This window comes from Nyctereutes procyonoides, unplaced genomic scaffold (genome assembly GCF_905146905.1).
Source record: "Nyctereutes procyonoides isolate TBG_1078 unplaced genomic scaffold, NYPRO_anot_genome, whole genome shotgun sequence".
NCBI lineage: Eukaryota > Metazoa > Chordata > Mammalia > Carnivora > Canidae > Nyctereutes > Nyctereutes procyonoides.
Genome location: NW_026575125.1, coordinates 78,365,018 through 78,387,353, shown reverse-complemented (window position 1 = coordinate 78,387,353; position 22,336 = coordinate 78,365,018). Strand labels below are relative to the sequence as shown.

Sequence of the window (22,336 nt, the reverse complement as noted above, 5' to 3'; positions counted from 1 at the left end):
TTATGAGGAGGTTCAGAGGACAGAAAAGAGAAGTCTTGAAACAGCTGGAAGAGGTTTAATATCTATAAACCTTAAATTTGTGCTGATACTAAGGGAGAGAAAATAATAAGATATGCTATTGCAAGACCATGCAGAAATTATAGTATATGTTATTTCATTAATATGGTATTGTTATTGTATTAAAATTTTATGAAGTTCTATTGTCAGAGTTTTTGTTTGGGGGTAGTAAAGTTTCTAGAAAGCAAATTCAACATTTGTTGTTGCTATTTATTTATGTTTTCTAAGGTTAGTTGGTAAACTCTACAGCATCAAAGTATTTATTCAATACATACAATTATCCCAATACTTTGAGAGAATAAATTGTGCAATATCCGGAGCTGTTCAGAATCTGTAAGAATATCTGATGGTGAAGCAACTACTGACTAGCAACATATACACCACAGGTTAAAAACAATTAGATATTTGTTAAGCAGTAAAAAAGGATAAGAGATTTAGGGGTTTCAGGCAAAGAAAATGTATATAAACGAGCATAAGAAATTATTGGTGGGCAGCCCCGGTGTTTAGCGGTTTAGCGCCACCGTCAGCCGGGGCTGTGATCCTAGAGACCCGGGATAGAGTCCCACATCGGGCTCCCAGCATGGAGCCTGCTCCCTCTGCCTGTGTCTCTGCCTCTCTCTCTCTGTGGGTCGCTCATGAATGAATAAATAAAATCTTAAAAAAATATTGGTGATTCTTTGTTTTTGCATTAATCAGTTCTGTTACCCTGTGACATGAGACCTTGAGAAGGAGAATTCCAGTGAATAAATTGTTGCTGTACCCAGGGAGAAAATATGAGCACAAAACCAAGCCATAGCCTAGACTGACAATGAAATTGGGAAATGGTCTTCACCATCTTCCACTTTACCCTCAACCTTTCAGACCAAGTGAAACCAGTACAAGAATGTATGGAAGGGACATACACTTTGTACCTTAAATTTTTCTGAACTCTAGAGAATGCCAGTTGGTATGGATCTAAAAGCCTCATCTAAATTATTTCAGTGTCAGACTAAAATATCATTAGCCAAAAAAAAATGCAATAAAGGCTGTAAAGGTGACCTCTCTGGAATGAAGTACCACATCATTTATCTTTACCTACTCCCTGCTCACTCTTCCCCTATCACAACATCCAGAACAGTGCTGGTCATAAAGTGTACTCAAAACTTTGTTTAAATTGGAACTTCTTTTTGCACACATGCTCTTCAGATATAGTTTGTGATAGGGGAATTACATTGGAAATTTCATTAGTCACTAAAATTATGAAGAGCACTGTGTTTAGATACAGTATTCATCTTGATCTGGCCATAAGAACCCAAGGGCACAAAAGTTACAGATGTCCCATTAGTATTCTATGAGATCTCTGTATTAGAGAAAAAGAGAATCTGGTATGTCTCTGCAGAAATTTTGATATCATTTGCTATAAACAATTCATAAATAAGGACATTCTACCAACTGAGAATATTAAATTTCCTCCTGTATGAAGCATTATAAAAGCGAACTTTTGTACTAAGGTACACCCACTAAATATAAAAACAAACTGGTCTCTCTTGTGTTTTTATACTTCCACGATAAATTGTTTCTCAAAGTCAATATGAAAAATAAGCTTAGACTGCAGTGACTACACTTTGAAGTCGCATTAATTTGATATAAAAGGTACATTAGTACAAAGAAATATAACTGTCATCATATTTGAAAACATTGTTCTTATCACAGTGAGATAACTAGTTTAGTTACTCCTTGACATTGACAATACTATGATACAGTTAAAATCTGAGGCCAGTCTAATTAAATAAAGGAGGAGGGAAGGAGGGGGGATTTATAAAATGAATGGCAATCAGTGTTTTCCAAATTCTACTTCAGGTGCTATTTTCAAAAAAAAGAGGTTCTACAGATAAGTTTAGAAAATAATTCATTGAACAAAGCTGAACAGTGCTTCTTGAGCATATATCAGAGGCTCTGAGAAGGCCTGCAGAGATGTGCATTGCCAATCCCCCAAAAAATGCTACAGATGAGGGTGAGTAGGTTGTTAAACTATCCTTTAATGAATCAGGCTGTGTACTTCATGCTTTATATATTATCTGATTTATCCCTCCATCACAATAACCCTAGAGGTAGGTACGATTATCACCTCCCATTCTGTAGATGAAAAAACTGAGTCTTAAAGAGGTTAATCTGGCTAAGGTTATAAATCTATTACATAACAGAATTGAGGTTCAAATTAAAATCCATTTGATTCATTTAAGTCCCTTCTCTTTGTCACTGTGCTATCAAAAGGTCCACAGTCTTTCCTTTTGTTAGAGCTTAACATCTTGATTTTAAAGAGTTGTTCCTGCTTAGAATGGAAACACACAGGAAGAACAAGATAGTTGTTTTAGTTTCTTGATTATGTGATTTCTCCCTGTGTTTCTCAAAAATTGCCCAGAAAAACAGCAACTTGGATGTCAGGCATTCCCCCCCCCCCGCTTTTACATATAAAATAATTACATATTTCAAAATGTGGAAGTGAACAGCTGTAATAACCAAAGGAGAAATACTGTTTATTAATAAAACTCTCAGCAAAAGATTCAAGAGGAACTAACATTTGCTAAATATCCACTCCATGTCAAACACTTTATTTACAAAATCACAGAAAAAGGGCATGATTATTCCACTTTTTATGAACCAGATAAATAAAGTCCAGGTTCACAATTTGCCCAAGATCACATATTTATTCATTTGTAGACCTGGAATTCAGGCTGAGCAGTCTGACTCAAGGACACCTATTCTTCCACTGTAATATGCTGTCTTTCAATTTCAAATAGAACACATTCACCTTTGGTACACTAGATTGAAATTAAAATAGAGCAATCATAGAGCTTTCCTAATCATCAAAGAATAATCCGTTAGTCTTTAATTACATCACTCAAGGTAAGTCAATATCCTCTTCTTCATTAGTTCAACCAAAAGGTACCAGTCAAAGAGAAATGGCAAAAAAGGGTTGGGGGTTGGAGGTAAAGCAAGGGAAGTGACTGGTGGACTGGCACTAGCCAGTGCCAGTCTGTCTTAAACATCCTGTCCTCATGCCAAAATGAAATGGTGGTGGTGGAAAACAAGAATTTGAAATACCACTGAACTCCAAATACCTGGGGACAATGTTAAATATAGGTTGCTTATAGATCTATGAGTGAAGACCTCCCTCAGTATAATCATACTTTTCTGGCTTTCCTCTGAGTGCTGAGATACTCTAAAATAGAAAAGATGTACCAACTAAAAAATATGTTAATGGCTACGTTACAAATCATAGTTATGTTCCTAAAACTTTCAGGAACATTACAAATGCTATTAAAATAAGCCAACTTGTCAGATCACCATAGGTTGGACCATAGGTTAGGAAAACAAAATGCAGAATCCTTAAGGTGAAAACCATGGAAAAGGTAGGGTAGAGCTAGAGTCGACGTTACAAGGAAAATAAATAAACAGAGAAAATTCTAAACCAGCATGATCAGGACAAATATAATAAACAGGCTATCATTATGAACAAATGCCACACAGGAAACCCTAATGGGTTGTGTTTCAAAAATGCATTTGTAAGTCAGTTGTTGGGAAGTAGAGGCAACATATTTTCCCATAGTAATGTTGTTAAACAGTCTTTGAGTTCCCAAAGGACCCTACAAATGATTGCATGTGAAAGGCTTGAGGACTAAAAACTGCAAAGCAAATACGAACTATTATTTAACCCATATGTGTAATAAAACTTTTCAGGAAACAGTTTCGCTGTAATACCTAAAGCAAAACCAACAAAAGCATTTCGAATTTATCTTAAATGCTAGAACATAAGAAAATACATAATGAATCAGGAGGACTACATGGTTCATGGGAGGTTTTCGTGGAGATTGCAGAAGTAAGTTGTGGACACATTCAAGGTTGTTAGATATGAGAGCAGTGATTCGTTATGTTTAATTTCACTTCAAAAGAAGTGGAACCACATAGAGGGAAGCTCAGTTTTTTTTATTTTTTAAAAAGATTTTATTTATTTATTCCTGAAAGACACACACACAGAGAGACAGAGACATAGGCAGAGAGAGAAGTGATTCCATTTTAATAATGTCTTAAATACCACCTTGACTGAGCTTGTTATGTTGGGCATATCCTTAATAAAGTATAAAATAAGAACACCATGATTCTCCTCTGCCCTTGCCTCTAGCAAGTTTTCCTCTTTTCTTAAATGGCAAAAATTATTGTCATCAGATGAACCCAGTGTGTCATAGGTGAAAATTGCCAACATATTGGATTCTTCATACAAAGCTGGTAAACTTAGCACTATTCTTGTAAATACTGAAAAGAAGAGATACTGAAGGAGGCAAATGAGGAAGCAGGCTTCTCATGGGAAAGAAACAAAAATACCAAGACAGGGGTGAGGCATGTATATGTATGAGGGGAAAGAATAAATATCTAAATAGTGATATATGAAGGGTAAAGAGAAACAGTTCATATTAAAATAGGAAAAGTCAGCCTTTAAAATTCTTTAGTGTTCAAGGTTATTTTACATATGAAGAAACCAATTAGTGTTAACAAGAAAGGACAATATTAACAATCATACAGGTTAGATACATTCAAAAGGCCAAAGCAATTCTTTGAATTCTCATAAGTCTGTAAATCATTTCTATTATCAGATATGATTTGTTCCTGTTGTTGCTATAGTCACATCATTAATGCTTTCTTTAGGATTTATCAATGCTATAGGAATATGTGGCGTTTTTAAAAGTATTTTTACAAGTATAAAATATATTCAGTAGAGGAAATTCAGAAAATACAGAAAACCTAGTAAAAAAAAACAAACAAACAATAATCGCCCATAATTCTACCAACCGGAAATAGCCAAGGTTAACATTTTGGTGTATTTTCTTTTTTTTAATTGTTTTGTATTTTCTTTTTATTTATTTATTTATTTTTTTATTTTTTAAATTTTTTTTAATTTTATTTTTATTTTATGATAGTCACAGAGAGAGAGAGGCAGAGACACAGGCAGAGGGAGAAGCAGGCTCCATGCACCGGGAGCCCGATATGGGATTCGATCCGAGTCTCCAGGATCGCGCCCTGGGCCAAAGGCAGGCGCCAAACCGCTGCGCCACCCAGGGATCCCTGTATTTTCTTTTTAAAAGCTAAGACTTTAGTTTCAGTCAGCATTTCACCAAGCTTCTTCAACATTTTATCTGAAATGATAAGGATTAATATCGAGAGAAATATACACACATCATCATCATCATCATCGAGTTCTAGACCATCTTCATTAAAAAAAAAGCTCAAAATAAATAGGGTTAACTCAAAATCACTGATTTATATCTAACTGGAGCATTCAAGCATGAAAACCAAGTAAATCACAACTAGGTTCTGAACCTAACGGCCTCCTTGAAGTCAGGCATGAATCACCAAACTTTCTCTTCCAAAGAAATCAATATTGTAACAAGCCTATGGGCAAATTCAAGCAGCAAGTATGTGCCATGATATATAGAAAGACATACATGCAGCTTAAAGAGAAAAGAGAACAGGAAATAGAACAACAAAGAGCCTTTGTGCTCTGCTCAGAGGGCTCCAAAGTGGGTGTTAACAGCAAAATGTGGCACCACTAAACTGGCCTGGGAACTGCATCCAGAAACACATGTACTCTGTGCTTGGAAAGAGCCCCCCCCCCCACAGTCTCCTGCTGCAGTTCCCTGTAGTTAGCAAGCTCCAGAGCTGTGAAGGAGAGGGTTTCTGCATGTGACCACGTGCTGCAAGAGGGCACTCCCTCAGGGCACAAAGTTTAAAAATTCTTCATCTTGGGATGTGAGACAGTCTTCTAGGAACTGTTCTGATTCTTGATCTAGGTGCTGGCTGCACAGGCATGTTGACTTTGTGAAAATTCACTGAGCTATATATAGGCTAACAACTGATGGACCTTTTTAGTGTATATACGTTATAGTTCAACAAATTTACATATACAAAAAATTCTTCATCCCTAGATAATATTTGTGGCACCCTCTCAAGTAAACTCCGGGCAAAACCCCAACAGCAATTTACACTTCCATGGCCATCATGAAAAACGAAAAGCCATTTTAGCCAATGAGGTGCTACTTAACCAAGCAATGGGGGAAAGTGGCTGCGAACCTCATTTGTGACAAAGACATCAGGAACAGAATACCTAACCTGGGATAAGAGGAACCGATAGCACAAATGGTGATCAAACCTTTCAAAAGATCAAAGCCACATCAGGCAATGCATATGGGTTAGACCCGATCACATTTATGGTCAGAAGTATACATTTAAGTAAAGCTCTATATAGCATATTTTTGTTTGAAATGTTCCAATTTGGAGATCCCTGGATAGCTCAGCGGTTTAGTGCCTGTCTTTGGCCCAGGGCATGATCCTGGAGTCCTGGGATCAAGTCCCACATCAGGCTAGCAGCATGGAGCCTGCTTTTCCCTCTGCCTATGTGTCTGCCTCTGCCTCTGTTTCTGTGTGTGTGTGTCTCATGAATAAATAAAATCTTTGAAACAAAAGAAATGTTCCAATTCATATCTCTCCCTGTCACCATTTCTGCACTTCCTTTCTGCTGGTTAATGAAAGAGAAGCTTGATCTCTATCCCCCAGTCAAAAACCACCCCCTTTAACTTATAGGGAAATCCTCTATCTTTAATTACATGGGAAATGCTTGCAATAACAAGCTGGATACAAAACCTTACATCCAGTATATAATTCTAATTCTTTAAATATATATGCAGAGCAAAAGAAGAAAATAACAAAAACACCCCAAAATGGTAACATGGTTATATCTATGGATTTTTACATTTTCCTTTAAATTTTCTTTTCTTTTTTTTTTAATTTTATTTTCTTAATGCTACATTAATACCCATAAAAACAACCATTATAAAAGTAGGATATAAAACCCTGTCTATACATGAAAAAAGAGACAAGAAGGAATAATAATGGTATTGTATAATTATGCATAGCTTTTATTTTTATTTTTATACTTTTCTGTATTTTCCAAGTTTTCTGCAAGAAGTAGGATTAATTTTATAATCAGAAATAACACAGAAATGTGTGAGAAATATCAGAAAGGGAGACAGAACATAAAGACTTCTAACTCTGGGAAATGAACTAGGGGTGGTGGAGGGGGAGGAGGGCGGGGGGTGGGGGTGAATGGGTGACGGGCACTGAGGGGGACACTTGACGGGATGAGCACTGGGTGTTATTCTGTATGTTGGTAAATTGAACACCAATAAAAATTAATTTATAAAATTTTAAAAAAATAAAAAAATAAAAAAAATAAAATAAAAAAAAGAAATAACACAGAAAATGTCTTTGATACTCTCCTCTGTTTACTCCATTTAAGCCTGGGAACAGAGATTAAATATGACATTCTGTAGGAGATAACATGTCTTCCAGGGACTAAGCGGGGCATGGAGTTCTTTATGTGCTTAGAAAAACAATTTGCTGATCGAGCTATATTTCCTTTTCAGTTTTTTTTAAAGGTTTTTAAGTAATGGAATTCCACATATCACCAACATGTTCAATGGAAGCATTTTAATTGAAGACATAAATTGAATGCTGGTGTAAACCAAGTTTTTAAAACAAAAACAAAAACACAGGTAAAGTTCAATGTAAATACTCATTCTCACTATCTCTTTGTTACCTAGGTCATTTCATCATTTAAAACCCATAAACTGGGCTATGATGGTGATCACCATAAAAAATAGGGAGCCTGCAACCTGGAAGCATTTGTACACTCTTATTCTTCCTACTTTACCTTAATTATTTCATATATTCAGGCAAAAACCACAATATGCATACAATAGAACCTTGATAAATGCTCAATGAATTGAACTCCCCACTAGATAATTTCCTAGTGAATCTTATGACTCTCTGGCATCCTTGTTTTTTTTCATTCTTTGGTACTTAGAGCAACTCAACAAGTATTTTCAGAGCACATACAGTATAAAGATTCCCATGAGTAATATGAAGATTAATAAAATATTAAAAGGGTAACAATCCAGTAGGGAGGTAAGACATAAACATATAACTACTAGCAAATTGCAAAAAGTACTATAAGACATGGAGTGCCATGGGAGAAAAACAAAAGGATTATTTTGGTTTTGGTGTGGGGATGTGGGGGTGTGGTGGGAAGAGGAAAGAAGGAATTGAGAAAGGCTTCAAAGATGAGGAGGCATCTGTGTTGGATTTTGAAGGATGGGTAAGTTTTTGGCCAGCTAGGAAGAAAAGGGTATGGAGGCAAAAGCAGAAGTACAAAGTAATGATAATGGGAAAGGACAGAGGGCATCTAGGGATCAACATGAGAGAATAGATATATAAAGCTTTGAAAGTATATTGGGACTAGATTAAGAATCTTATATGCCATGCTGGGAAACACAGTCTAAAATTTGTAAGTAATGGCCTTTTGAGCAATGGCATAGATGTGATCAGAGAGCTGTGTTCCAGTGGCAATGTGGAAGACATACTGGAAGGAAGAAATGACTGGAGGTGGAAACCAATTAGAAGCCTAAGCATTTGTTCCTTTGAGAAGCTATAGGAACTAAAAGCAGGGTAATAACAGTTGAAAGGGACAAGAGGACATTATGTGAGAAGATTTAAAGTGATAGAATCATCTGGATGTGGCAGTTATTTTTTTTATTTTTTTAAAGATTTTATTTATTTATTCATGAGAGACACAGGCAGAGGGAGAAGCAGGCTCCATGCAGGGAGCCCAACGTGGGGCTCGATCCAGGGTCTCCAGGATCACGCCCTGGGCTGAAGGCAGTGCTAAACTGCTGAGCACCCCCTCCTGCCCCCCAAGGATGTGGCAGTTATTTATCTGAGGTGGGGCTGCTGGTGACCTGGGTGTGAATGCAAGGAAGAAGAGGTGTCAGATAAATGAATCAATAAAATAACAGAAATGAAACAATAAAGAAGAGAAGCCAAGAGTGCTTGGGAGAATTTCACAGGAGTGGTCAACAGTGTTAAAAGAGTACTGCAGAAATACCAAGAAATTGATTCTGAAACGGTACTTTACACTGGTAAATCATCACCACCCAGTCTCTTCTCATCCTCTTTTGAGCCTATTTAAAAAAGTTCTAAAAAAATAAATAAATAATTAAAAATTAAAAAGTTCTTTTCAAAGTCAACATCCTAGGAAAAAAAGCAGAATAAAAATTAAATGTCAAGTGGTTGGCAAGGGATCGGGTAGTGATAAATCAGTATAAAATATTATCTCAGGGCAGTCCCGGTGGTGCAGCGGTTTAGTGCTGCCTGCAGCCTGGGGTGTGATCCTGGAGACCCAGGGTCGAGTCCCACATCAGGCTCCTTTCATGGAACCTGCTTCTCCCTCTGCCTGTGTCTCTGCTTCTCTCTCTCTCTGTCTCTTATGAATAAATAAATAAAATACTAAAAAAAAACAATGAAATTTCTTTAAAAAATATTATCTCAAAAGTCCTTTTGTGAAGGAGAAAATTGGTAGTTGAGGAAAAAGTAGTTATTTGAGAAAAGAATGACAAACACATGTGGGCCCAAAGATCGTTTTCTTGTAAAGAATTCAATCTACTCACCCTATTCCTAAAGTGTTAGAGTTAGGATTTTAGATAATGTGGACTTTGAAGTATTCTAGGCTATTCATCTTCAAATTATGTGCTACCAACATCAGATTCCATTTTCGTTTTCTAAAATACATTTATTTAACTATCTTAATTGTGATAAAAATATTTTAGTAGTTTCCTAATATGCCAGGCACTGTGTTAAACTCTGTATTTGCATTATCTCATTTAATCCCAGCAACCTTATGAGGTAAGGCTATCATTATGCCCATCCTAAACAGGAGCTTAGAACAGTTGCTTTAAAACTTTTATTTACTGGAGAGAAACTCCACTTTAAATAGCAGTTAGTTCTGTTACTTGAAAGAAATGGGTCTTCATGTTTCCAGGCCTGTGAGAGGTGAGAGTATGGATGTTCAGCAGAAACTCAAAGGACAAACAATACAGCATAAACTCAAAAGACAAACAATTCAAGCACAGGCTCCGGTGAGAGTGGGTTAAGAGAGATTTCATAAACAAGACGACAGCAATAGTTTTCTGACACCGGGTGGCCCTTGTACAATTTAAGACAACACATACTGAGTTAATCAACACTTAAACCTCAAGCCCACCTCTTTGCCAGGAAGATCCCAGAAACTGGTTGTTTCTGACCAGAGATTACAGTGAACCCTAGGCTTACTCTCAGGAATGAGCAAAGAAAAAAAAAACACCACAGAACTTTGGGAACAAATGTCCAACAACACACGTGCATGAAATGCAAAGTGATTTTTTTCCCTGTGTTGAAAAGAAGTTTCTCTAGGAGTTGACGGAAAAAATGTGAGTCTATACTTCAAGTAACTAGCCAGTTTTTGGATGGCTAGTTACCCTAATGGTAAAGTTTGCTATAATTATCGTGTCAGTAATAAAAATCTTAAAGTCTCAAAATACTTTTCTAAGTGTAATTGAGTAATCAATATTTAGGGTTTTATTTCTCTATAGTATCCTGAAACAAAACAGCCATGATTAGATTCAAACTGACAGCTGCATAAACATTTATATTTGTATGTTTTTGCGTCTTATTAGCATTAACTCAGTATAATAGCTAACTTTAATTGAGTGTAATTATCATGTTAGGTGGTTTAGATATATTATCCTTAAGAATCATAGCAATGCAAGTATCTCCATCCTACAGATACAGACACTGAGACTCAGTAAAGTTAAAGAACCTGACCAAGGACACAAAGCTATTGTGTAGTAAAACCAGAATCTGATATCCAGTCTTGACTACAATGCCTGTACTTTTCCTAGTGCACCATATGGTCTCTGAATAACATACAAGATGTATGTAGTGTGCCTGGCACTTAGTGGGAGCTCAAAAAAAATTAATTTTATTGTCCCTTAAAATGATTCGACAAATACAAGCCTATATCCTTAACAGGATGAAAATAGGATGAAAGCGCTCTAAATAGGAACTGTCTTATCAATTCCCAATCATTCATGCAAATGAATCTCATTTGGAGAAGACCAAGTCAAACCTTCGCATTTAGGTAGCCAAATGAAATGCAAGTACTTCAAAATGTACCAAATCCTTCTTCTTCGTTTTTAATAGACTTTAAAAAGTAATTTTATTCTAACCAATGAACTACCAACCAAGAGAGATACAGTTGCTCTTTTAATCTACAGTAAGATCTAAGAATCACAGCATTTTAGAACTGGATGGGATCTTAAGGGTTCATCTAGTTCACTTTTGCCTCTGCACACTCTGCCAATTTGGCTTCCACCTCCTACCTCTCTACTATCATCTGGCCAGTGAGTAATTTGTACAAGGTCACAAAGCTGCTGGAGGAAAAGAAGGCCCTAAAGGAACTCAGGAGATCTGAGTTCAGTCCTCTTTCCATTATTCCATCCAGCCTCTCAATGCTCTCTCTAGGCAGAGCCAAACCCAGGGATTTAAGAAAAACACAAAACCTCTAGCACTTAAATAATAAGCAGATTCATTTCTCCAGTGACTCCCTAAAAAGCTAATCCTATCAGCTAGCCTTTACTGAGAAGGATGATGTGTTAAAACTCTTTACAGTCATTATTTCATTTCATTCTCAAGTCAAACCTGTGGGAGTAGTTCTTAATTCTTTCCCTTTTGATTGATAGGGAACACAGACATAAAGACTTCAAGTAAGTTGCCCAAGGTCACAGAACTAGGTAGCAAGGGTGCCAGAATTTAAACAAGGTCTGACTTGGGCCCTAGCTCTCAACAATTAAGATATACTATTATGTGTCTCTTCCGTTTCCAGTTTTTTTTTTCTTTGTCCTTTGGGGCTTAGGATCATACACATGCTAAGACTACTTAATCACAAATAAGGAGAAGGTTTCTGGAAGAATCACTGAATAGGGGGATAAACGGTAACCCACAACACCTCCACAAATTGAAGACCTGCCTGGCACTACTTTTTCCCCCAAAGTCGAGGCCTCTGCTCTCCGCAGGCACAAAGCTCTTCTTTTTAATTTTTTTCTCAGTAACATTAATCACCTGTTTTGCCACTCCTTAATCTAAATCGGATCTTTCAAAGGCCAAGGAAAGCATTGATCCCAACAATCAGTTGGCACCCGAGACCCCCCGGAGGCAGAGAGGAGCCCCTGAAGTCGACAAAAGTTTCTTCCCAAAGTGCAATGAGGTTAACAGGGCACAGTAACACAATCTCGTACCTGAAACTAGGAGCCAGGGAGAGAAAAACGGAGAGAGGAAGGAAAAATCTGCTCTGGGCCTGAGGTCGTTAAACAGGAACAGAGTGAGGAAGGGATTTCCAGGCCGTCTTCCCTCCAGTCAGGGTCTCAAAGCTAGTGCCCACCGCCAAAGCGGCCCGGGCAAGGCACCCTCGTGGGACGCCGGGAAAAGGCGACGCAAAGAGCCCAAACAGTCCTCGAGTCGCCAGCCTCCGCACTCCGTTTGTCTTACCCTTTTCCACCAGACAGGCAAATTCTGGAGGATTTTCTCGCCCAACCCCCCACGCAGGGTGAAATCTCGGGAAGGAGAGGACCCTGCCTCCTTTGCTAGGGGCAGAAAGGGCACTCGTTTTACTTCGGAGCGAGGAGATGGGGGCGGGGTGGGAGTGGGGGAGACAGCACTGAGGAAAATAGGACCCCCACACACACAACAAAAACTGGCCTTGGCAGGGGTTTGATGGGGCGCCTTGTAGTAGCGGCACTCACCCGGGTGAGACATGGGGATGACCTCATTGCGGGTCCCCGGGAAGTTAAAGATGACGGCTCCAGACGCCCCTCTCTCGTAAGCCAGATGGATCTTGTCTGCGAAGGTGCAGCCCCCGCCGCGCTGGATGAGGGCCAACCAAGAGACCTGCACGGTTCTCCCCCAGTCCCCCGGGACCGTGGGCACCGTGAAATTCGTGTGAGGGTTACAGGCGTTGAGCGCCCCCGGCCCGTCGGGCGGCACCAGGACCCCGGCCACAGGCTCGAGCGGCGAATCCTGGCCGTACACGCCCTCCTCGCTCAGCTCCCACACCGTGCGGTTCACTCCAGTGTGCGGATCCCGCCAGGACACGTTGAGGTAGGCAGTCCACACTGCCTCGGCTCCCCGGGAGCCGGGGGCGTGGGGGCTCAGAGCTAGCAGGAAGCACCACGCCAGCAGTCGGGAAAAGGCGCAGCCACGGCGGCACAAGACCCCGTCCCCGGGCGGCGGCCCCATGGCGCGCGCGCTCTGCGGTTCCCGAGGGCCCCTGGCACGCGCCCTCCCACTCTCGGCAGGATCCCGGCCCGGGCCCAGGTGCGCGCCAGGTGGGGAGGGAGCCGGGAGGGACTGGCGTGCGCGGGAGCGAGGTGGGAGCCGCGCGGCACGTAGCGTCGACCCAAGCGGTTGTGGCTGATGCAGCTCTTGGCAGCTCCGGTCCTCTCCGCTACTGCTACAGCCGCGTCGAGCTCTGGGGCTTTAGCGAGAAGCTCCGCCCAGACGACTGGGGGTAGAGGTGGCTGGGAGGGAGGAAAGGACACGGCGGGATCCGCCTCTTAAAAGGGTAATGTGATGGGTAGGCGTCAGAGTAGGCTCTGAGGCCGGCGGCCAGGTGTGTATCGCGTCGTGTTGTGCAAAATGGACAGGCCAGGGACTAGAGAATCTGCGACCATAACAAGCCCTCCCGTAGGATCCGGGTCCGTTTTGGATTGCAAGGGGGTTTTCCTTCCGAACCTTTGCCTAGAGGCCGTTTCAGCCTTAAGGTGCCAGAATGTGAAAGTACTTCTAAAAGGCACAGATGCGAGGGATTGAGGGATCGGAGTTGGAGGCCAGGGGAATTTGGGGAAGGTGGGTGGTCCTGGGAGCAAGCTGTTTATTGATTCTCTATAGGGGGAGGGACGGAAAAAGCGCGTGGTTACTTTTTTTTTTTTTAAACCTTTCTCCTTTCCAGCTCCAGACAAGCGTCATACCTGGGTATTTTCTTACGCTTACCTCATGCTGAATAGACTGCATCAGAAGCCCCTTCTGAACGTGATCTAACCCTCAGAACAGAATTACAGTTTCCATCCACCTCAAAGCTAAGCCTCATTTCTTCGTCTGCTAGGAACCAGGTTTACCCAAATCTATACATCTGCACCATTCCTGACCTAAACTAAACAATCTTTCCCCATTTCCCACCAATTTAAAGAAGCCTGACTCACCTTAGTGATTCACTCACGGCACTCTGGCATTATGATTCCTCCTTACCTTAAGCGTACAAGTTATATCTACCTTGTCAGTTATCACATTTAATAGGGTGCTCCAAGAATATGCATTGGATTAAACTGAATTAATACACCTGTTGTATGATGGTGATGAATAACTTTTGACCTTGCTCTGTGCCTCAGTTCCCTCATCATCTGTAAAATGGGGATAATAAGATTACCTTCCTCATAAAGTTGTTCAGAGGATTAAATGAGTTCATGCATATAAAGCACTTAGAACAGTACTTAGCAGGGTGTAAAAAATATATCTGTTCAGTACCGTTATTATTAAACAGGGTCAAGGACCCCATACCTTGTGAATAATCTTAAAATTGTTGCTTTGAGATAATAACCAGAGAAAATGATGTTCAGGATGTTTTAGCCATTTTTCCAGTTCAGAGAGATGTAATTCACTTTATCCAGCCCAGCATTTGTTTAATTCTTGATCAGTCACTCCTTGCAGTCCCTGGCCCAACATTTACTTAATCAATCTTATTCGGAAGGATTAAGCATGGGACAGTTCTTCACTTGATACTCTTATGGCTTGAGAGAAACCTAGAGGAAAATTAGCACCATAACTGAACAGCCCCTAGAATCCAAATAAATGGGCAACTTTGTGAAACATGAACCCTATATACTGAAAAAGACATTATGTTAGAGGTCAAGCCTGGTGTGCGAGGCCAATAGCATGGCAGCCCCAGCTACTGATGTTGTTAATCTCTAGGATAGAAATTACCTAAGGAAAAAGAAAAGGTAGGATGAATCATCTCTAGCAAATGGTACAATCCCAGAAATTGTCTGAATTTCTTGGCAAAGAACACTCAAAGTTCAATAAATATTGCCTACACAGCAATAAACTATATTTATTTTTTAAGATTTTATTTATTTATACCTGAGAGACATAGAGAGGGAGGCAGAAGCACAGACAGAAGGAGAAGCGGGTTCTACCGGGATCATGCCCTGAGCCAAAGGCATACAGACACTCAACCGCTGAGCCACCCAGGTGTCCCTATATTGTACTTTAAAGAAACACTGTATTTAAAATTACAGAGATCGGCAGCCCTGGTGACTCAGCGGTTTAGCGCCGCCTTTGGCCCAGGGCATGATCCTGGAAACCCAGGATCGAGTCCCACGTCAGTCTCCCTGCATGGAGCCTGCTTCTCCCTCTGCCTGTGTCTCTGCCTCTGTCTGTATATCTCATGAATAAATGAATAAAATCTTACAAAAATAAAAATAAATAAATAAAATTACAGAGATCTGTTATAAGGCATCTACAAAAATGAAGTTCAGAGAGCTATTTGTTAGTATCCAATCTTCCATCAACTGTATGCCAGCCATGGGCTAAGCATTGGGGCAAAAAAAAAATCAAAGAAGTCATTAACTCTGCTGTCAAATTCTTAAGTTAGCTTTGATGAGACAAGCAAACTGGTAATTGTGGTTTAAAGTGCTATATGTATATAGTGTAAATGCCATGACAGAGGTGTGCACAGGGCAGTAATGGGTAACAAAAAGAGGAACCTAACCCAGACTGGAAAGTAGGGGAAAGCTGCCCAGAGGAGGTTACACTTGTGCTGAGTTTGAGAGCGTTCACCTTCCTAGACTGAGAACAATACAAGGGAATGCACTGAGGCATGAAACTGACCAGCAAGTACTTGGGAGACAGCAAGTACTACAGGCTCTATAAACACAAAATGGTTGGAACCCAGAGTACAAGTACAAGACACAAAGTTCTACAGGTACACAGAGGTCAGTTCTTGAGAGTCCTTTTGTGAAAGCTAGGGAGTTTGGACTTTATCCAAAAGCAAGGAGTAATACAATCAGGGTACCCATGGAGTAATATAATCAGATCTGTATTTGAGAGATCATTACGGCTTCTCTGTGGATAATAGATTGGAGGGGACAAGCCTAGAAGCAGGGAGGACAGAGAGATTTTTTTGGCAGTGCTCCAGGTGAGAGATGAAGGTAGCCCAGCTCAGACCCCAGGAAATGAAGAGAAGTGGACAGAAGGAAATGTATTTTAGAGGATGAAAGAAGAGGGAAGAGGAATTGTCCTGACGTTTTTGGCTTGAAAGACTGGATGGCATTTAATCAGGAGGAGGGTTTTAAATGTGTAGAAGGGAGAGACAGAGAGATGAGCTCAGTGTAGACATGTGGATTTTGAGGTGCCTATGCCATAACTATGTGGGCAGTCAGATTTTCTGATTACTGAACACCAAGTGCAAGCCATTGGAGAGGTGTAGGTATACAGAGGCCAAAAAGAAAAGTCCCTGCCCTCAATGAGTGTGCAGTTTAGTAGGAAAGTCAGAGAGGTAAACAGGCAATAGCAGTACAGTTTAATGAATGTTATGACTGAGAAAAACATGGGGTGCTATGGCAACATGGGTGTGGCTGAGTCTTTAAGAACAAATAGAGCTAATCAAGCAAAGAGAGTAAGGATATTCAGGCATAGGCAATGGCCTATTACATGAAAACACCAGGAGCATTCAGGGAACTAAAATTAATCAGTGAAGTATGGCTTGGGATGCAAGTTGCAAAGGGAGAGCCAGCAGAAGTGAAGCCGGTCAAGTAGGTTGTGGCAGAGCAGGAGGTATTTAGAAAATTGTGCTAAAGAGCATGGACACTGTACATTTGTGCATACATGCACACACAAAGTAAATATGGCAAAATGATAATTGTTGAAATTAGATGGTGGTTCTAATAGATGCTCACTGTACTATTTTTTTAACTTTGTATTTTAAGCGTTTCATAATGATGGGTTTTAAATTGTGAATTTGTATGGAAGTCAGTGGAGCAAATAAATGATTATTGTCAGACCTAGGCTTAAACAGAGGATCTGGGGCAGCCTGGAAGGCTCAATGGTTTAGCGCTGCCTTCAGCCCAGGGTGTGATCCTGGGGGCCCCAGGATAGAGTCCTGCGCTGGACTCCCTGCTTGGAGCCTGCTTCTCCCTCTGTCAGTGTCTCTGCCTCTCTCTCTCTCTCTGGGTCTCTCATGAATGAATGAATGAATAAATAAATAAATAAATAAATAAATATTTTTTTAAAAACAGAGGATCTGGATTGTATGAGGACAAGACAGGAGGAAGAGAGCCTAGTGAGGAAGCTAACCTCCACAGCACTATTCTGGAGGTCTAACTCAGTTGTGGAGATGGAGGTATCAGACGATCATGGCTTAAAGATATAAACCATTAAAATCATCCTACGAACTCCCCTTGCTATGAGTCTGTTCTCACCAAGCAACCTTATTATCATTTAGTGCCTCCTGTAAATATGCCTACAGGGAGATAATGCACTGATCAGTAAACACTAGTATCTGGTCCACTTGGAAGTTATGCTTCTCATTATAAATTAATCAGTTGGCATTCTGGCGTATGTATTGGTCTCTTGTGAATTTGGCGAAGTGTGAGTCAGTGCCCAGGAGCCCAGCCTCTAGTTATACTACCAATCAAATTTCAAATCCTATAAAGCTAGGAACCAGACTGCACATCATGACTGCATCAAAGTCCTTCCCCTTTGTGGGGACTTGTCTGAGTAACTCCATGGCTTTCTCCAATCATATCCCTCTGTCTTGCTGTGATTTCTTTTCAAACTGCAACAGAGCCTTGCTACGAAGAATGAGGTCTGTGGATCAGGAGTATCAGCAGCATCTGTAGGAAGCTCGTGAGAAATGAAGAATCTCGGGTCTCACCCCAGTCTTGCTGAGTCAGAACCCACATCTTAACAAGATCCCCAGGTGATCTGTATACGCACTTAAGTTTGAGAAGCCTTGGGGCAGACTAGAGTATTCCTGGTTGGTAGCCAGCACTACTACCTCTGCTTGAACACTCTCAGTGTCAGAGTTTAGCACCTCATGGGGCACTGCATCCTGAGAGGTACTACACTTTTTAAATTTTTAAAAATTATATATATATTATATATTACATATATTATAGCTATATAATATATGTAATTATATAATAAATATGTATTTATTTGAGATAGCAGTGGGGCGGGGCAGAGGGAGAGAGAGAGAGAGAGAAAAGCAGACCCCCCTACCCCCCATTGCGCAGGCAGCTCAATGCAGGGCTCCATCTCAGGACCCACAGAGATCACCACCCCAGCCGAAGGCAGACACTTAATGACTATGATACCCTGGTGCCCCAGTACTATACTTTTCTTGTTGGAAAGTTGGTGTAAATGCAGTTTGATTTTGCTTCATTCCTTCCCCTTCCTTGCACCCAGCTCTTGGAAGCCCAGGTCCCTATGCTACTCGTGGCCGTACTGCTACCCCACCAGGACCTTTGCTTTGACCAGTTTCCCTGTACCAGACCTCACCTTATTCCTATATATATTCCTTATACCCTCAAACCAAATGTACTAGCGCTAGATGTATTCCCTTGGGGGCCCTATTGTCCCTAAGGCTAATAACAGCTACTGTTCATTGAGCATTTACTCTGTACTTTACATGCATCATCTAATTGAATTCTCACAATTATCCATTAGCATCCCCATTTTCAGAAGAGGAAACTGTCTCAGAGAATTCGCAACCTGCCTAAGGTCACGTACCTAGTAACAGAATCAGGATTCCAATGGGGTTCTGACTCTAAGTATTCATAGCTGATAATGACTTAGTATCTTCCCTCTGGAGAGTGGCATTCACATTTTAACATCGCCTTATACCAAAGGAAGTTCAAGTGAAATGTTTCTTTTATGCATTTCAGGCACTGTAACCAGTGAGGGAGACACACTTGGGCCAGGAGCCTTTTGGAATTCCTCAAATCCTACCACAGAGGCTAACCCTGCCAAAAATTTGTCTCAGCAGTACTTGAAATGAAAGCTGCCCTAAGAGGTACACTATCTAGTAATGAACTAATAAGCAGAGCAGCATCCTGCAAAAGCAACAGCAGGACACCACTGTGACTGATTAAGTTTCTGATCAAACTGAGTTTCTGCAGAGGTGCAAAGACGGATGATAAGTGTTCAGCCTTTAACGTGTCCACAAGAAATGAGACATCACATCTGGCTTCTCACCATTAGATAAATGGCAAAGTGCCATCAACAAATAGTGTCCTGGCATCTAAGCAGTGTTGTGGCTATCCAGCTCAACAACATAGGTGTAGAGAATGCATATAGAAGGGATGGCAACAAACTTCTGCTCTAGGCAGCTGTTCTATGGATAGCAAGAAGAAATTGATGGGGGCCTAGAGAGAGCCAGCAGCCAAACAAAACAAAAAACCCAAAACATGATGGTGCAGCATGCTTTAAAAATAACATAATTTCCAAGTGCAGGTAAATCTGCATCAGCTTAGGTAGATATATGGCTATTAGAAAACGGGATCTTTTTTAAACCAAGTTTTCATGCACTCAAAGAAGAGAATTTCAGAGAGGTTTTCCAACAGTGGGTCTGCTATATCTGAAGCAGTCTTCTCATATCCATAACATTAATAGCTACCAGCAAGAACCTACTATAGGCCACATACTGTCTACTTTTGAGGTGAGTATTATATGCTACATCTTACAGAAGAAGTGACTGAGGCCCAGGTTAAGTAACTTGCTGAGGTCACCCATGGTAACCAAATGACAGAATTGGAATTTGACCCCACGTCTTAGTACAAAGCTACACTGTTCTCATTACACCACTTTCCACTCAATCCAACAGTGCCTTCAAAAGCAGAGGTAGGAAGGCAACATATTTATTGAGAACCTACTATGTGCCAGACACTTTACATGCCTAAATTATATCATCTGATTCTTATAACAGGTTATACAATCCCATTATAATTCTAATTATTATAATTCCATTTTTTTTTCAGATGAGGAAGATGAGGCTCAGAAAGTTAAAGTATCTTGCCAGAGGTCACACAGCCAGCATGTGGCAGAGCTGGAACTCTTACTGAGAGTATGACTCCAAATTCTATGCCATTTTCGCTTGCTGTATTACCTTTCCACATACATCGTAAGGAGGTTATTACATGGTGGAAAGATGGGTATTGTTACAGCCACATCCAGTGACATATTTTAATATAGTAAGAACCCCCTCACCAGAGTGCTGTGATCTCCTGCTGCACAGCCCCCAGATTCCTAAGCAGAGATTATGAAAGTACATTTAGTCAGGTGCTTCATCATCATTTAAAAATGCCTACTGCTTCAGTTGAGCACACTCGTATACATGGGTGTGTGGAGAGGAGTGGCTGAACATGTGTCATGTGCAGAAAGGATGTTTTACGTCCACTAAAACTGGTGCAGAAAGAATTATACTGATGGAGGACAATGCAGAAAATTTGTGCTCAATTGTGTCGACTTGCTTGCTGCTGGGCAACCAGATTAGCTATCTTGAGTTTGGAGAGATGATTGAGGGGATCCCAGATTGCTAAAGAGAAACAAAGGTGGAGAAGGGCCCAAGATATAGGGAGCAGGAATGGGTCAGTGCTGGGTGAGTGGGGGAAATGACGGACACAAGTGGTTTTTACCCTCCACTACAGGTATCAGGACAATCTAGTTGGGAAACTCATCTGGTCTAGGGAAGTCCCCTCTCTTTCCTTTTCAGGTTTCTAGTAAGACGAAGATTTTAAAAGAATTAAATCTATGACCACAAGACACATATATGCTATTGAAAAAAAGGAAAACAATTACTCAGGGGGTGGGGTTTGGGAATGGGAGAGAAGAATGTTTTTTAATGAATTTGCTCTACAGATAAGAACATACATTTGAGGTTTACTTCCAACCCATTCCTGCTACTTAGTAGACTCGATTGACAGAACTCACCCATTATAGCCTCAGTTGTTATTTTTAATATTGCCATTGACTGGTTATATGACACTGAGGAAGTTTCTCTTTCTTCTTGCTCAATGATAAAACAGGGAGCACCTGGGTGGCTGAGTGGTTGAGTGTCTGCCTTTGGCGCAGGTCATGATCCCTGGGTCCTGGGCTCGAATCCCGTATCTGGCTCCCTGCAGGGAGCCTGCTTCTCCTTCTGCCTATGTCTCTGCCTCTCTCTGTGTGTTTCTCATGGATAAATAAAATCTTTAAAAAATAAAACAGGGATAATAATAATGCATTCTTTTATGCATTTCAGGCACTGAAATATTTTATATATAAAATTATATAGCTATATTTTGAGCCATGTAAGGTTTCCCTCAGATCAAAGCCTAACAAATTGGGTGGTATACCTCAAGAAGTACCTGTGATCTTGCCACTGCCTAGGATGAATGACAGAAGGGAGTAGGCCTCACAGATGAAGATAGGATCCATTAGCTAAATTAGGGAGGAGGGGACTTCTTAAAAATGTACTGGGCAGTGAGGTTTTTTTTTTTAAACCTATAGACAGAATGGGATTCATTTTTAATAGAAACATAATTTGATCATTCCCAGGAGAATTGGGGTTTCTGAAAAGCAATTTAAGAACACCCTACTTATATTCTATCACAATCACCTACTGAGGGGAAGTCTTGCCTTTTAAGAAGCTTTAGTGGGCCTGAGCTTGGGCAAAGGCAGCTTTGTATTCTGAGGGGCAAAGTCACAAATTCACAGCTGCCAACTATATGCGTTAGGATTAGCCACAGCTGGACAGGGCTCAAATATGATCAATAACATGTAGTAAACCAGTATTTGGCAATGACTGACCCGGCGCTGATCACATATTTGAGACCACTGACATTGGCTGGCTTACTGCTCATAATTCACACAGTCGTTAAGTTCTGTCACACCAGAATTAGATAAGTGTTACGGTTATATTGGTCGCGGGAAACAGGCAAAGGACAAGCTGGCCTTCAACAAAAGGGTATTTTTGTGGCCAGAGAAACTACTTTGCTTCGACTTCATCCTGAATCACACAGTGTGAGGCACAATGACTTGCATGAGGAAAAATGCAGAGGAAAAAAATGTCCAGATCTGCTGAACCACAGCACACTCTGGCATCTACAAAATCACTTTTCCCCAAGCTGACAGTCTTCCAGTTTGTGGGGATGGGAGGCACACTTTTTCCTAAGTTGTCTCTGTGTAACTTCGGGGGCAGATAGCATCAGTATACTTCATGTTCTTCATAGCAAACTAGTTCAGACGCCAAAGTCAGTGACTGCTTAATATTCTGGATGTTGTCAAC

The 22,336-nt window shown here is 40.6% G+C and overlaps 1 protein-coding gene across 2 annotated transcripts in view; it reads right to left on the bottom strand.

Annotated features, from left to right (window-relative positions):
- The window catches only part of RNF128 (ring finger protein 128), a 110,332-nt gene that overhangs the window by 49,174 nt on the left and 38,822 nt on the right, over positions 1-22,336 (bottom strand). The window contains exon 1 of one of the 2 annotated variants that reach the window (XM_055339006.1): positions 12,762-13,494. The exons of the other annotated variant lie outside the window; for it this stretch is intronic. Coding sequence (XP_055194981.1) covers positions 12,762-13,254 — 493 coding nt within the window. The 5' untranslated portion in view covers positions 13,255-13,494. Of the gene's footprint in view, positions 1-12,761; positions 13,495-22,336 lie in introns of those variants that run through there. 2 annotated transcript variants of the gene reach the window in all.